We start from the raw sequence: 17,319 nt of genomic DNA on the forward strand, positions 1-17,319 counted from the left end.
TTTTTCCTTAAAAAAAAATATCAAGGTAGTTTTATTCGCGTCATAACTTTTGATATTTGATATTAACTTTGAAAGTAACACAAAATGTAAAGTTTACTCGAAATTAAACGGGGAATAAAGTTTTCTTATCAAAATTTGTCTTCTCCCCTTCCCTTTTCCCTTCCTGAGGCTTAGTTTGTGAAAAGCACTTTACTTTCAATAGCTCACAAAAGCCATTATAATACTCGACATTTTGTTACGAGAATTCTTGTCTCCAGCTCGCTCGAGGAATCCGTCATTAGCAGTAGAGGCGGTACAATCTGTATAAAATACGAAGGGAATCAAGTTTAGGATCCTCTTACTTAATGTATCGCGTTAGGATGTCAGATAACATTGTACGTTGCGTCTGACATAGGATTAATTAAAGCCACATGTTCTCTCGTCGCTTTTACATCTTTCCGCGAACATGTCTCCTAAACAATTCGTCACAGTTGACCTTTTCCGTCCGCCGCCCTCTTCACAATCGAGATGTTCGTTGGAGAAGATATAGGGATAAAGATTAATTAACAGCTAAAAGTAGTGGAAAGGGAGAGACCAAGGAGGGTTGCGACGAGCCTATTACGCCACTGAACTCGAAGCTATCGATCTTTGTCACACACTATCCCTGTCTGACCTATCGACCTCGATTTTCGATCTGTCATTTATGAACCTCCCCTTTCTCATTCGGGCATAAGACTCCGATAAAATCAAATCTAAGCAAGCTATGGGGTCTTTTAAACCAAACAAAGTACGTTCGAATGCATTTCAAATTACCGAGTTTATCAATATATGTCCATTTCTTTATCTTTATTAATTACAAATAAATAGCTAATTTAAAGTTTTTTTAAACTAAAAATTGAAAAATGATAATACTATCCAGAAAATTACCTTTTTATAAAAAATTATATTTTATTTATATTTATATTATTTTATTCTATTCTATTCCATTTTATTTTATTATATATTTTTTAAATTGTATTTTGTTTTATTTTTCAAATTAAAAGATGCTTTCATAAAAGCCGTCTGTAACTTTGTCTATAATGTTAAAGCGTTATTACGCAAATTATACGAACGCATCTCTCTCGCGATAGTCTCGCGTTTTCAAACACACGCCACGGTAGAGCAAGTCATTTGGCATTATTCCGTCACGTGCCATTCGACCGTAATAAATCCGAAACATCTCCCTTCCTCGATGAACATTGTGCGTTCTCGAGGAAACAAAATTCCGCGAGCGTCGTTTCGCAGGATCGCAATACACACAAGAGCTGCTCGTTACCGCGACATAAATAGACGTACACCTCGTAGCGGATTTAGAGTATGTATAACCGCGACCTCGTCAAGACCAAACGATCTCTCGAGGCTGTCACGTGTGTTGACCTGGATGTTTATTCGGTTCATCGGCGCGGCCAGATATCGCTCTGCCCGGACTGGCCATCCCCGACGAAAACGCAATAGAGTTCGATGAAGCGGCATTAAATCATCGCGTAAACAAAGGCCATTGTTAATGTAGCGACGACTGTTGAGCTCTGTTTTTAACCAGTCGTTAAAAGGTTTAAAGGTTATCTGCATCGAAAATAGTGAAAATGATGGGTCATCTCGGAAACAAATGAGAATAGAACAAAGTCAATGAGGTGTGATATTATTGTTATTAAGTAACTGCAATATTCTCTATTGATCAAATTGATAATAAAGATAAAACTATAAATTATCTTTATGTGTAAGATTTGATTAAACTTTATGACATCTGTTAAATTAACGATTTCGCATAATTAATACAATAAATTGATTAATAAATCGAATAATTAACATTTTATTAACTGTCATATCTGCATTGAATTTACTCTCTGTTACTCACAGTAATTCTTAATTATCTTTTGTTTCATCAAACAATTGTGTCATTAAAAATCTTGTTTAATATTCTTTTTAAAAAACGAGGGGATGTCGAGGATATTCACATCATTATAAAATATTTTAGTGTCACAATCATCTTGATTGAGAGCCCGCGTACATACACGAACATAAAAACAAATGATTGTAATAATACAAGTACGAGCGTATCTATCTCCTTTATCGATCGGCAAATTAATATTCATTGACGCAATTTTCGGCGATGGATTCGATCGCGAGAGCGATTACTCTATTATAGAGCAATGTCTAGAGCTCGCGTGACTCCAGTTCGCGATCCAGGTTCGTCGAACCTCGCGGAACCCCCGGGGTATCAAGGTCGCATCCTTGCAGTCACGAAGGCTATTACACCTTGGTTCGCACCATCGGACAAGTCGATCTGGTCCAAGCCGGTTCGTAAAGTAACTCCGCGGTCAACCAAAATTCCGAAAAATACGATAATCCCGTCCCTTTGCCCTACCCTGGCGATTCGGAGGGGGATGAGGTTGTCTGTAACCGTCGTATGAGCGCGACACGACGGAGAAAACGACGTGGGTCATATTTTAATAAAGGAAGGAGTCTACGGTTGCTACGGTAACTGTGCGAACAGAGCACGCGGCCAACCAGCTAGGTAGGCAGGCAGGCAGGCAGGCAGGATATTGATTCACCCCACCTGAATTCAGGTCAACCCCTGACTAAACTGCAGTTTCCACATACAACCATTCCAACTCTCTGTTTCTATCGCGCTCCGTGCCGTCTCCACTTTTTTTCTTTCATAAGCAGCCGCCATCGCCCCCTCTCTTTCCCTCTCTTTCACCCTCTAAGCTCCCGTGCCCTCGTGCGTACACAAAAATACGCTACTGACCGCGGGATATTTCGTTATTATGGATACAATTCGTTCAGATCACTTGGTAAGCCTCTTTAGGCGCTCCTCATCCTCCTCCCCCTTCCCTCTCTAAAGCCACGCGTTATATCCCGCTCTTGAGCAAGAAAGTTTATGCCGAATCATTAAACATCTCATCGATCTGTCGCACTTTCGTTCCCCTTTACCGATAAATTAGTCTGAATTATTATATGGTGATGGATGGCTTATTATCGCGTACGTTAATCCCCGACATATCGAGCGTAATTGATTAATTTTTTTTTTTTTTTTAGACTTTGTTCACTCGAAGGGTGCATAACTTTTATTTACTCGTTATGATACGCAAATGGAGGTATAGTTTTATAAAGAAACTTGTTTAAGATTTCTTTTTATAAGTAGAAAGACATAAGTTTCATACCCCAAGAATTAATAATGAAGATGGAAAAGTATTTAGAGAGCGAAAATATGTATAGAATCTATTCTTTGATTGACTATACATTTTGTATTAAAGTGTAAGTTTGTTAACAATTTTAGAGAGAACACTTTCTTTTCTTTTGGCATCTTATTCGTAATCTTTCAATTTCCATCGAGAGTAGTCTTTACCAGGACAAATCAAATTTATATGAGTATCTATCGATAAGAAAAAGAGAAAAAGTATATCTCAATCAGCTGTGGAATTTCTGCGAGATGAACCTTGTCAGATAAAATTCAAGTGCGTGCAACATTTTAAAATCGCTTCTACTCTTTCTGAATCGATCGTATTATTTTAGCTTTGAAATGCATAATAATTTATGTGCATTGAGAATATGTGACAAATATATTTTTGCACAAATACAGAGCTGTCAATGCGTATCAATCACGTGAAAGTGATGGTTTCTTCGAGGAAAATTCTATCGAATAAAATTCGCAAAATGACATTTCAGAATTTTTCCTGCGTTCTATATATTTCACATTTTTTTTTACTTCACTTTCGAAAACTCATCGCGTGATTGTAATCGAAAATCGTTCGTCCTCGTGCAACCTCATCTTTTATCATCGCGTTCTACCGACTGGAATTTATATACGCGGGACGAGCGATTTTTGAATTTTTCACACACTGCCGTTGATGTACATATAAAGTAAACGGAGCCGATTCTCGCTATCGTTGGTCTTAGCGCGTTTTATCGGACATAAAAATTCTCGTTAAGCGAAACTAGGGTGCAAGGTCGACGAAACGCTCGTTAGCAAGCAAAAATGCAAATGCAACGATGCTTATCCTGACTCGCGATACCTGTAATACCTGTGAGATAAGTTGCGGGAACACTTAAGGGACATTCTCATATCGATGCGAAATCGATATACTGAAATATATAGAACAACAAGAACATAAACGATTTTAATCTTGTCTAAACGCTATCTGTATCTTTCTCTCTTACGTCCGTTTCTACCAATGCTTTAATGATTTACATTTAATCGTTGATTAACTTGCACGATGACGTCAAAATTTAAAAAAAATCTATTATATACGACAATTAGATTTTACGATGTCATCCAACAAAGCACATGGTAGAAACGAGCATTATACGCCGTGTCCTTCGTTAAACCCGTTCTTTCAGCAACCTCGATTCACGACGGTGAGTTATGGAGCTACGACGACAGTAAAATTGCGCGTATTGTCGAGAGAATGTAGAGAAAGAGGCACATCTTGCCGCATTACTCCGTATCAATACTCTGTACAGCGAAGCACCTGCGCCATACTTGCGCCGATCTATGGTATCACGGGAATTGGAGCGGTATTTATTTTGCCTTCAATTTTTAACGAGCTCCCCGGGTCCCTTAACTCTCTCGTTTTCTCTTTTTCTCTCTAGCCAATAATCGACGGCTCGTAGCCGAACGATTTCCGAAGATCCGATCGATTACGTAATAAATATATTATACGAGAATAATAAAAGCTCCAGGGGGGGTATATAGACAATGCAAGTGTCATTTCCAGAAAAATATTTTTCGTTGAGAAACATTATTTCATCTGTCTAAATCAATAAAACTCCGCGAAGGTTGCAAATGTGAGTTATAAGAACAATTATAAATGGATAAAAATAAAAATATTGATTAATTGGGGGAATATTTCAGAATATTTTCGGTATATATTTTTTGAGAGATTGATATTTTTATTTATATTTCTAGTATATCCACGATTTTTTTTTACAAATTGTTTTATTTCATTATATTTCGTTTTCAAATTGTATATAATGTTAATATTTTACGATAAATATATATAAAATTTATAATATGTATTTATATATCTTATTATGTAAGATATTATATAAATAATTAAATAATATAGGGCGATTTTTCTATTCTTGGAATTTAAGGTCTTTAATTAACCATTATCGATCGAAATCACACATGACGAAGAGACGATGAAAATTGTACGAATTCAGTATGCGGGTTATTCGTCTCGCGATACGCTTCACCGAACTCACAAATAGGCCCGGTGGACGATATAATGGGGCGGCCCCGCCATTAACGGCGAATTCAATTAACCGAAATTCTTGGGGCGAGAAAGCGCCGCGGGTTCTCTGCACCGAGCTCTCGCGTTTGTGCGCGTATGACGTAGGTCTTTTTTTTTCACGCCCGATTTCTGGCGCGAGACAAAAGTAGAACGCGCGCCGCGGATAATTCGTGGCGCCAACTCGGATATTTCCCGAAACGAGCTTCGCCAAGTTTTTCGCCAAGAGAAAATATATTTCATTTCCGCGGATAGAGAGAAATCTCTCTCTTCGCGATGCGTTTTCTTCTTCCGCTTAAATTATTTCGCTTACACGCTTTCTCGAGCGACGCAGGGCTGTAATAAACGGAAACTCGGAATGAGAGCGTGGGTAGACAAAGGGTCGAAGTGGAAATAGCTTTGCGAGTTCGGACGACTTTGGTCATTGTAAGGTGAGTAACGCGACAAATGCGAAACCGTATCTCCATTTTCTTCGTACGCGCCGACTATTATTTGTTTTCACACACATAGATGTTCAGAAAATTAGTCGAGTTTGATCATTCGATTGAAAGTGAAAAGGGAATTAACGCGCAAGACTTTAATTTAGTTCATATAATTTAGATCGGACAGAATTACAATGAAATATGTATTCACACGCGTTACATGATATTATATTCTCTCCATATATATAATCTCACGAGATTGATATAATAATACAGCTATTCCGCGACAGTGATTTTAATGAAAACCAATATTAATATATTATATATAGCATTATCAATTATAGACAAATATTACTGTATTGTATAGCATTATCAATTATAAACTATTGTACTGATCGAATAGATGTAAAATGAATATCGCGTTATCTCGATGAATTCGAATAGAAGTGATTACATATGTCGCAATATCGCATAAACACAACGTGATTTTCGATTTTGAAATAAATAAAAAATTTTTAATCATAAAAATCTGTGAGAAAATAGATATAACATTCCTCTGTACACACAGAAAAGTATATATATTCCATTGAATTTTAAAATCATTAAAAAGCAAATCCCTAAAAATTGTGCGATTTGTACTCATCGAATTGTAATAACTCTAATGCCACCGTAATACCGCAACATATCACACGTCAATTCCGTACTAAATTTATCGATAAGTATCCTTGATCTGGGCTCAAAACGTTTAAATACCCGCATTATGCATGTCACGCAAAGTTTCTTCGCGTAGCAGGCTTCTCCGTAAATGATGATTAAGCGATTAAACGATCTCTCCAGGACGCTAACGCGGGAAATCAGTGAACAAATTGCGCATTATACGTAATTCCCGAAACCGGGGCAGCTCGGGCTAATGCAAATGTCTTAATGAGGGAGATATTGCACGCGTTCGTATAAAAGCTCTTCGCTCGCTTAAATCACTATCGACGGGATCGATAACCCGTTTCATCATAATTCCGACGGATTTGTGCTTTCGATATACCTTCATATACATACAGATATGCGTTATGCATATTTATATAAACTTGTTGTGTAAACAAAATGTTTTTGTTTGCCGACACATTTAAAATTTGCTCGATGTCTCATCCACGCGAGAAAGAGAGAGAGAGATGTTCTTCTATGATAATTTATTTATATTTCCTCTCGGCTCGCAACTTTTGAAGCTTCAATGTGAAACATCTCGGTAACTAGTCGAGATTTCGTTAAGTGAAATTCAAGTTGACATTAACTGCGAAAGCTCTCAAAAGAAATTAAAATCTTTTTAGACGAAATATATTTCACTATCTTCCAATATTGCGATCAACAGTTGCTTTCATTTGCTGATTCAATATTTCAATTACTTTTCAAGTAATATACTGACCCCTTATTATATAATTATTTGATTTTTATATATGTAACTATCGTTGAATCTTGACAGAACCTCAATCGCCACCCTATAAATTTTTGTTTATCACGACTATTTCGTATAATAATATGTCATATAATACATATATCGCTTATATCAATTTTTTTCTTCATCGGACGAGAGACATTTTAATGAGGATGTCTATGACGAAAGCACTCGGCTAAACGAGAAATGCTCACAAAAACGGGTCGGATTACCTGACGGTAGGTAGGCAAGAGCCGGAGTTCGGAGACTCTAGAGAGAGAGAGAGCTCGGCTTATTGGATTCCCGGGTTATCTTGGCCCGCTTCAAGGAATAATGTCACCCTGTCGCGAGAGTCTTCGTTTGTTTGAATTGTCTGACGAGGAAAAACGATATTCGTCGTCGCCGCCGCCTGACTGGCTGGCATGAATTTCTATCTTTTGCGTTCTCGTTCGTCTCGAATTTATCGCAAACTTTTGTCGCGCAAAATTGCAACACCGGATATCGAATTAACGTTCGAACGCCAGAAATATAAAGGGATGATAAGCTGATTATTTGAATGACACTATTGCATTATGCCGTATCTCTCTCACTCCGTTTCTGCTCCGTTTTCAACCGTTGTGTTTGCACACGTGCGGACGTGCTTTTTCACTTGCATATTTTCATTGACTGAGGTTTGACGTAAAAAGCTCCTACGTGTTTTTGATTCACCGGTTACATCGAAAACGTAATGGTAAAACATAAAGAAAATTGTCAAATAATTTCTAATTATTTCTGTTGTATATTAATATTATTTTTCATCATGACGATTCAATATACAGATAAAAATATGCTTAATATTATTTTTAATCCTGACGATTCAATATATACAACAGATAATAATAGAATTTATTCGTGTATCCACGATATTTTTACTATCACCAAATCTACAGCAAAGGCCCGATTATCAGATATCCTATATAATCTCAGATTAATAAAAGATTATTTTGATAATTTTTAATAATTTTACCAGAAACAATCATTTTTTAGATATATCGCTCTAAAAAAAAATAATTATTATCGGAATGTGCACGCACATATATAAATCGGAAACTTGATGCAGTCCCTTCTTTCTACTGTGTAACAGAAAGAAATATATATTTCTCGACAGGTTTGCAAATTCTTCTTGCCAAAATAATCTCGACACGTGGACGAAATATAGCGTAAATGAGAGCAATGCGTTTTCATCGCCAAGGTATTCTTTGACGTAATAGTGTAATGATATTCTCTATAATACGCATTTGCCCACGACGATTATTATTTCAAATAAATTCGATCCGATAGATGAAAATCTCTCAAAAAATATAATTAATATTGATAGAATATAACTCAATAATATACTTTTAAAAAAATATCTTAAAAATTCCCTATTAAACACTAAATTTTAAAAAATGTAATCCAACAAAATCATCAATTAATTTATTGTTGCTTTTTTAAAACGAAATAATTTTGCTTAGAAGGAAATCATTAATATTGCAATTTATACCGTCAATAAGTAATAACACAATTTGAATATTTAAATATATCAATAATTAATATAAAATACAATACTATTAAAATGATATTATGTAATTGCATATCTGAATCACATTATATACACGTAATTTCAAACTAAATAAAAAAATAAGAATTGCTTATTACACATTCACGGTATATAATCAGGTAATAAGTTCACACCAAAGGGAACTTCATCCTCTTATCGAGCTTCTTAGCTTCCTTATTACTCCTGCGTCTCCCCCTGATCGTGCTTCTACAAGAAATTACGTAGTGTCCCCTTTTCAAAATGCAAAAAGCAGGAAGTGGAGATAACGCAAAGGGCCACAGGCTATCACGACGAAAAGCGATAACGTGCTACGAGAAAACCTCGCACGTGCTTTGATCCGCGATCCCGAGTCGCGAAGATGCCATTTGGGCGTGATCCACAAAAGGATATTTCAAAGTTCCCTGATCGCGCGCGCGAGATATAGGATAAGAATATTGAATTCCCCTACCTCTCCACCTCTTCGTCTGATCTAGAGTGCCACTCTAGATACGCCCGAAATAACGTTCAGCGGAGCCGATTTCCACCGAGAACAATTTACTTTTGGCCACCCCGCGAACCTTTCTCTCTAGCTAGGACGTCAATTTCGATATATCGAAAGTGCAACAGTGGTGCCTTTGACGAGCAAATCGAATCGACATAGACGATAAAGGGTCGCAACCGCGCCATTTCGCTCGCGCATTGCACTCGCCGTCGTCAATTGCTAAGTTCACTGGCAAATTGCCAAGACAGGCTTTTCTGTTACCAAAACAAGACTTGCGGGGCTTGACTTCGAATTCCCGTTTAAATAACGTCTCGCTTATTTATACGGCTACTAGTTTCGTTCGTGAAATATTTCGAATTTTGTAACTGAGAAAATAATTTATATACGTCGAATTGCAATCAATAATTTAATAGATCACTATAAATTTTTAGTAGAAATTTATATAATATTCATATATTAAAAAATATTTTTTTTATAAATAAGATCATTTTTCTTAAATAAATTTTCTTAGCTATTTTGTGATGGAAAATATTTTTCTCTGTCCTTTTAAGAATTCTCTGGCTGTCTATTCATTATAATTAACGATTATGTTCATTGTTTCATGTGTAAGATAACAGATTATTTATATAAAATAAATTTATTATTTAAAAATTAAAAATATCTTTCCTATTCTTTAGCAATACTTTCTCATATATCCTATATAATAATAGCTATATTAATTATCGCTAAAGAAATATTATAAAATAAATCATTCTCAATTTCTCACTCACCGATACGTGCAACAGCGGAGTTGTAGTACACAGCACGTTGATCTGAAAACAAAATATTCAAATTATGTATATGTGTATATGTGTATATGTGTGTGTATATATATATATATATATATATATATATATATATATATATATTATAATAGTTAATATTTGAAGCAAGGATATTTAAATAAAATTTCTAAAATATTTTATATGCATAAAAATAGTATATATACTTATATAATGTAAGATAAATTCCGTGGAGATAAAACAAGTAATTTACCAGTAGCGAATTAATAAATTAAATATATTATAAATTATATTTATGCATTACCTCACAGTTGTCTCGATGTCGCCCGATGCCTCCCGGGCCTCCTCCTCCTCTCTTGGTCCTTCGTAGCACTCGCGAAAACACGAATAATTACGATCGCGAAAATTTACACGGCACTCCCGATACGACGCGTGAATCGCAGTGTGTATCGCAATGCTACCTGTAACAAATAAAATACATACATATATTAGAGCAATCTTATTATTTTTTGCATTTTAACATACATGATATAAATATGTAAACTAGAATTAACGATAGATATATCCTTCTAATAGCGCGCACGATAATATATTTTACATGACTAAATATCAATAACTAATCAAAACTCGAAGGAGATTCGTTCGAAAAGATATATAGCTTTAGAATAAGTATATAATTCTCGAAAATCGATTGGCGCCTCATCCTCTCATCTCAATATCTATATTAGATATAGGTATCCGATTGTCTTTATTTTATTGTTAGCTTAATTAATATTCTTTTTTGTTTTAGAAGGCAATTTTCTTATAAAATCTGCATAAGTTTCACGATTAATTACATTTATCGAAATTCCCATTTACCGCCACATAAATCGCTCTGATCGTAACTATCTGATTAATGCTTTCTCTTATTTGTTCCGCGAGAGCAGTCTCCGAGTTTGCCCAGGAGTTGGGCGCCGCGATGGAGAGCCACTCGGCAAATGTGCGACGTCTGGTCGATGAATTTCGTAGCCGATCGAGCAACTCGAGAGTCGACATCGGTGGCATGCGACGCGTTTGGGATAATTTGTTGCGGCAAGTCGAGGCGGATGCATCGTCCCACCTCGATCTGGCCGCGGTGCTGCAGCAGCAATTGTCGAGGCCCACCTTAGAGTCGAGCTTTCATCGAAAGTTGCAATCGAGGAAGGTAAGCTTTCGCGCGATTCGAGAGTCGACAGATAAACGACATGAATTTGCGTTATGTCAATAAATTTGCAAAAAATTCGAAAATTTTGTGTACCATTTATAATCTCCTATAATTTTGATTTTGATTTTAATTTTGATTTTAGTTTAATTTAATTTAATCGACCTGAACTTATTGTAATGTGTAAAAATGTTATAGTATAAAATGATATAAAAAGATAAAATATTAAATGTAAAAGATAAAATGGATTTTTTGGAAATTGGAAGCCATCCTAAGCTGCAAAGCAATTAAATGAAATAAATATAATCTCCCGCAACTATTAAAATTATAATCTCTTTGCTTTAAAGTAGATATTTGTTTTCGTTAAACATTTTTCAATTCTGCTATATATAATATCTCAACACACAAATAAACAATACACAAGCGGCGATATCAATTTATCCGAGTACTGCTATTCTGTGCTATTGCAATTGCTATTTCAAAGACGTCTGATCGCTGCTCAGAAATCGAGTCACAAGAGACGAGTTTGTGCCACATTTGGCGTAAGAGCGGGTGGTAAAGTTTCCCAAGCGACCTCTCCGCTCAATTATTCTGTCTCTTAAACTGGTTACGCGAGCGGCATTTCGATTCAAGACACAAGACCGCGTTCTCCATGCAATTTATCTCATACACTGCAGCGCGTTCTCTCCACACAGGTATTCGACCACCGCGACGCTTACGAGCAGGTGGTTAGCAAGACGGAAGAGAAGCTGCAGCGGGCGAGATTGGATTACAAGCGCGCTTATGCCGCGTTGCTAACCAGCGGTGGCGGCAGCGTCGAGCAGGAATTGAAACGCGCTTACTTGGAATCGCACAACGCCTATATCCTACAGCTACGGGCCACCAACGCCATCACCGAGCGTTATCAGTTCCATTGTCTGCCGGGGCTGTTAGGCGAGATTGCCGAGGTCTACGAGGAACTCTGCGGATTGACCTGCAAATGTGTCGCCGGTATCTCGGAGGCAGCAGGAGAACGAACCGGCGAGCAGGCCAAGCGTTATCAGGTCGTGGCCAAGGAAGCGCAAGCGGTTGTACCAGCCAACGACTTGCAGGTAATTATTTTTAAAAATGTCTTCTTTCGAAGAGAATCTTTGATCCCGCGCGAGAAATTGCTTATTTTATTTTATTTTTTGCTTTATTTCAATCTCAAATGAAATTTTAAACAAATATTGTGCAAGTATCTGTTATGAAAAGTGAGATAAATATTGTATTTCTCATTCTCTCCCACTCTCGTTGACAAAAATAATATGAGGGATTTGTTGAAGCTACTTTATTAAAGCGATATCTATGGCACTTCCAGCTGAGTGGTTGAAGAGAAAAAAATACGCGATTGTCTGTCAGCCTATCTCTATTTATCTCTGTTTTCTTTCTCTCTCTCTCTCTCTCTCTTTAAAACTCATGTTCTTCACGAGGCTAAATCTCTCAACAATTGGTGATATAATATCGGTTTCGATATGTCAATCGGAGGCGATCGATCGCGCGCAGATAGCCACACTATCCGGACATATTGATCACGCATAGCAAATAGACGTACCAGGCATATATCCAATTTCGGGATAGATTCGATGCGGCGGATTACATTCGTTGGAAGAGGGAAACAGAGATGTGAAAACAGGACCGGCTGATTAAAGTCGGTCATATCCCCCTGCGACTGGAATATCGGGCGCTCGGGATCGCGTCGCTCGTATGTGAGACGGATTAACTTGTTCGGCTGACGAAACGTGCCGCTATTCACTCTCTCTGATTTGTCCTCGTCGAATCGATCGGGACTCGAACGCGCGAACCCTCGTCACGGATATATACCGATTTGTCACTTAAACGCAACATAATCCCTATCCGCAGATATACCCGCGTTTCGCGATGGGCCTCTCGATTATTAATGATGGAACGATGATGATAAAGTGACGTGAGAAATATTTTATTCAAAATTACGTAACATACCGACATCGTTTCGCTTTTATAATTTTTTAATATTATATTTGATTTTATTTGTATATATTTATCATTATTTGATATTATTTATTATTTGATGTACAAAATATACGATGACGAAATATATATATATTAGATCTTTGTGGTCTCGAATCGCTTGGGATAAAGAGCTTTACTGGGAGTATCTCGGCTTGAGACCGCAAAAGGTTAAAGATACGTAATATTGTTTCTTGTGTTCTTTCATTCGTTGCGTATAAAATGAAATATTTGATTAAAGGAGCAAATGTAATGTTATTTAAGGCCATCGCGCGAAATTTGTCCGCAAGCGCGACACCACGGAAGCCGCCGCGACGCCTTTATGTCGCGCCGACACCACCCGAACAGATACCGATGGAGAGAATCAGTCAAATACCCACGCTCAGGGACGAATTGGTACCAACGGGCACCAGTACGCTCCCTCTCATGGAAGATCTCAAACTCGAGTACGACAGCCTCACCCAGGAAATAGGTCGTTTGCAAGACTCTCTGGACGCTCTGGTGCGAATGCAGCGCAAGTACGTACGGTTATTTTTAACGCAACCGCATATTTCCTTGCGTGTTTTGCGTGAACGTAACTCTCGCGTTTTGCTATTCGTGCATTAATCTCTATCCGAGATATTTTTTTAATTTTATTTACGAAAATCAAATTTTTTTCATATATGTATCTTTCTACAAAATTTTTTTTGCAAATAATTTGTTTCATATTTTATTTCACCTTGCGCGATTTCATATATATATTTTCGTCGAATTCGTTATATAAATTATACATGTGACATAACGTGAGATTTTTATTAACAATGTTGAAGCATTTAAAAATAAAATTTATAAATAAATATAGATGAGAATGATAAATTTATATATCGCTGTTTTAAAATGCATACTTTTTAGATCAAGATATTTATACTCCAAACATATTAAGAGATCAAGATTGCTTTTCAGTGTTCCGCGCGCGGATACATTTCTTACTTTTCCAGTTATATTTTTCACCTGTCCCAGACGCACTAACTTTTACACGGAAATATATCAGCTTTTTAATCTTTTAAGAAGGAACACACGGATAAGAGTTATTTTATCACTTCCCATTGCAGGAGCGCCGAGAGTAATCTTTACACAAAAGTGGCCGAGCTGCAAGAAGATATTTCTCTCAAGCGTTTCGACCTCGGTGTGGCGCAATTGCGTCTAGCCGCGGTGCAAGCACAGGTATGCACATGTCCTTTGTTTTCCTTTACAACGTCCTTGTCAACGCTGCCGCATCCGCGCGCGTCGCATATTTGTCACCTCGATCCTCTCTCTAATATACACATCCCGAATTTATTACTTTATTATTCGGCGCAAAAAGAGTCCACTGGTATTTCGTACAATCTATTAAAATTAAAACACGATTTCTTTTCGTATATTTATCGTATTAACGCGGAGAATAGGTTATACTTGTATCAATTATGGGATTCTTTTGTGGATTCCGCTTATGGAAATCGTGGTAAACCGAAATAGAATGTGTGTGAAACGTAAAAATTTAAATACGATTGTAAACTTTAGTTAAATTCTATTATAGACGTATTTGTATTTACGCTTCCATGATCACAACCTATATACAATTGATCAGATATATCTCTATCCCGCATTCCCTCCATTTCATCCAATTTGTTCGATCGCGTGCCACGTTTCATCTACGCGCAGTATACCGGATATGCACCAGTGAATAGTTGCCTAATTGTTCGAACGTCATTGATAGCGAAAATTAAATAGTATCGTCTAAAATTGATAATAGAAGAAAAATGTTGCAAACAGTAAAATTGATACTAGTAATTATCATATATCATATCCAAGAACTAATTATTTTATGAAAACAGCAATTGAAGATCGATAGTAGCACGCGCGACCTTTCGTGTTTGCAAAATAATTGTTGCTGTATATAGTGATATATCATGGGCAAATTTCAATTGATGAGCATGTTGCGTTTGTTAAGATATGCATGTTTTTGTAAATTAAATTTTTCTTTTCGAAAGAAATACATCAAATTTTATTAGCGTATTTCTGAAACAAACTAACATTGTCCAACAATAGTACAATTATATGTACAATTAAAAAAGAAATAATTTATTTTACAAAGATATTGTAGTGTAAAATAAAGAGTTAAAAAAATTTTATTCACTAGAAATATGTGCGTACAAAAAAAAGATATTACTACGCAGAATCATGCGGGATGCAATTTTTACAAACGCAGCCATCTCGATCATAGAACGAATTTAAGAGCTCAGATTAGGTTTTTCGCTACGTAATATACATAAATACGAACGGTCTATTTCCCGAAAAAAAAAACTTGTCAATGAAGGCTAGTAATATGATCATTCACTGGCAATTGGTCATTCACTGATGCGCTATAGCCTAAACGCCGGATAAATACTGGTGGCGCGCAATCGCGCGACATGCGCCCTCGCAACTGGGTCATCGGCGAGAGCACACGTCTGAAAATCCATTTCTGGCCTCGCCGAGAGAGAGAGTCCGTCTATCCAGGTCAGGCGAGCAGGATCGTCGTCTGACCGCGCGCCGTCGTTCACTGGCTCTTTGTCTATTTTGCCGAATCGTCGCGTCCAACCTGAACGATGGGTTGGACCACGTTGCGTACGCGAGTCGTTAGTATTTTTTTTCTTTCCCTTTCCGATCAATCGTCGTATTTTTCGCGCGCGTGTTGGATCGCGAAAGCGAGGGTGCCGCATGATCCAGTGGACTCGCTCGACCAGCAAGATCACCCTGTTTGAAAAGTGCTTATTCAGTGATATTCTGTGATACCTATGGTTATTAAGAATATGTTCTATGATGATCGATCGATCATTTTTTATTGTTTTGGATAAATAATACCATGATTAATTATTCTTACGACGTTCCAAAGTGGATAAGTATGTGCACACCTTTATTGTTTTCATATCATATCAATTATGATATATATATATATATATATATATATATATATAAAAAATAGAGAAGATATTAAAATATATATGCATATTTAATATTTAACGTATTAAAAATATTTTATATTATGTTGCAATATTTTTAATATATGTTTTAAAAATTTATTGTAACATGTTTATATAAAATATTTAATATTTAACTTATATAACAAAGAAAAATAAATTTGAACGTGAAAGTTATATGAAACACGGATAAGAAGTTATTCATTATTGTGAAGTCGAGCACAAAGGGAGTAATGTTGCGACCGCGAACAATGGCCGAGTACATTCTGAATGACCATAGGGATCAATGAAAATTGACATGTACGCAGTGTCAATAAATATATTTGTTTGAAAATGGAACAACCGTAGTTACATTATCCAGTGGAAACATTTTCAATCAGGGTGATGTATGTATTAACGAATCCGTGCTGTCTTTCAGGATATGCGTTGCTAAGCGCATAACTGTGAGAGAAAATAAAACTTTCACGGTCGACTCTTAATCGCAGAATGAGATACGCGTTATGCGAAAGTTTAATAATGCAGCTTAATGTGTTATTGCAGTTTAAAAGTTCTGGAGCTTGTGAAAAGTCATTTTCGCGATTTATAGATATATTTTTTTCGCACGTCCGATAAGAACTATTGTTCTTATTGTTAAGATTTATATTTTCACAATTATAAACAATTATTTTCATTCATCCTAGATTCATCCTCGAAAATATTAGGATTTTGAATTGAACTACATATTTATCAAATTAACGTGATCTCGCCAAATTATTATCCGCGACGGTTATTATCCGTAAAATGACATCCGCGACATGATAAGGAGCGTCGCTAATAGGTAATCACGTGGATATTCAACTCATTGTGAGTGACGTGTCTGCAGGATTCGTTCCTTAGTCATTTATAGCGACATGTAAACATATATGTATACAAATTGATACGCGAAGAAGTATATATTATCATAGTTATCGTTTCGATTTTAATACAACACAATAGACTTTTCTTTCGTTCAGGGGAGTATAAACTTATATAAGATCTCAAAATCATTTTTATTATTATACGCATTCGTTGATCAATATCGAGAGGCTACCCTTCACTAAAAAATTTCGTGCGCGCGCGAATGCAATGACGTCTTATTCATATATAATAATCCTTTAACGTTCAAACATTAATTACTTTGATAATGAAGTCTCAAAGTGAAACCTTGTTAAAGCAAAGTTTAATTAAACTAAA

The 17,319-nt window shown here is 36.4% G+C and overlaps 1 protein-coding gene and 1 long non-coding RNA gene across 8 annotated transcripts in view; one reads left to right on the forward strand and one right to left on the reverse strand.

Annotated features, from left to right (window-relative positions):
• Positions 1-17,319, reverse strand: part of LOC145946369 (uncharacterized) — a 114,871-nt gene that overhangs the window by 83,274 nt on the left and 14,278 nt on the right. The window contains exons 2-3 of the long non-coding RNA XR_014427049.1: positions 10,247-10,403; positions 9,931-9,972 (exon numbers count right to left, since the gene is read on the reverse strand). This is a non-coding gene — a long non-coding RNA (uncharacterized LOC145946369). The remainder of the gene's footprint in view (positions 1-9,930; positions 9,973-10,246; positions 10,404-17,319) is intronic.
• Positions 1-17,319, forward strand: part of Stacl (SH3 and cysteine-rich domain-containing protein) — a 52,921-nt gene that overhangs the window by 16,427 nt on the left and 19,175 nt on the right. For all 7 annotated transcript variants that reach the window (XM_083055946.1, XM_083055952.1, XM_083055951.1 and 4 more), the window contains 4 exons: positions 10,869-11,125; positions 11,818-12,213; positions 13,394-13,647; positions 14,221-14,332. In XM_083055946.1, the coding sequence (XP_082912072.1) occupies positions 10,869-11,125; positions 11,818-12,213; positions 13,394-13,647; positions 14,221-14,332 (1,019 nt within the window). The remainder of the gene's footprint in view (positions 1-10,868; positions 11,126-11,817; positions 12,214-13,393; positions 13,648-14,220; positions 14,333-17,319) is intronic.

This window comes from Prenolepis imparis, unplaced genomic scaffold (genome assembly GCF_030444845.1).
Source record: "Prenolepis imparis isolate NDT839.2.m4 unplaced genomic scaffold, iyPreImpa1.0 SCAF_15, whole genome shotgun sequence".
NCBI classification, from domain to species: Eukaryota; Metazoa; Arthropoda; class Insecta; order Hymenoptera; family Formicidae; genus Prenolepis; species Prenolepis imparis.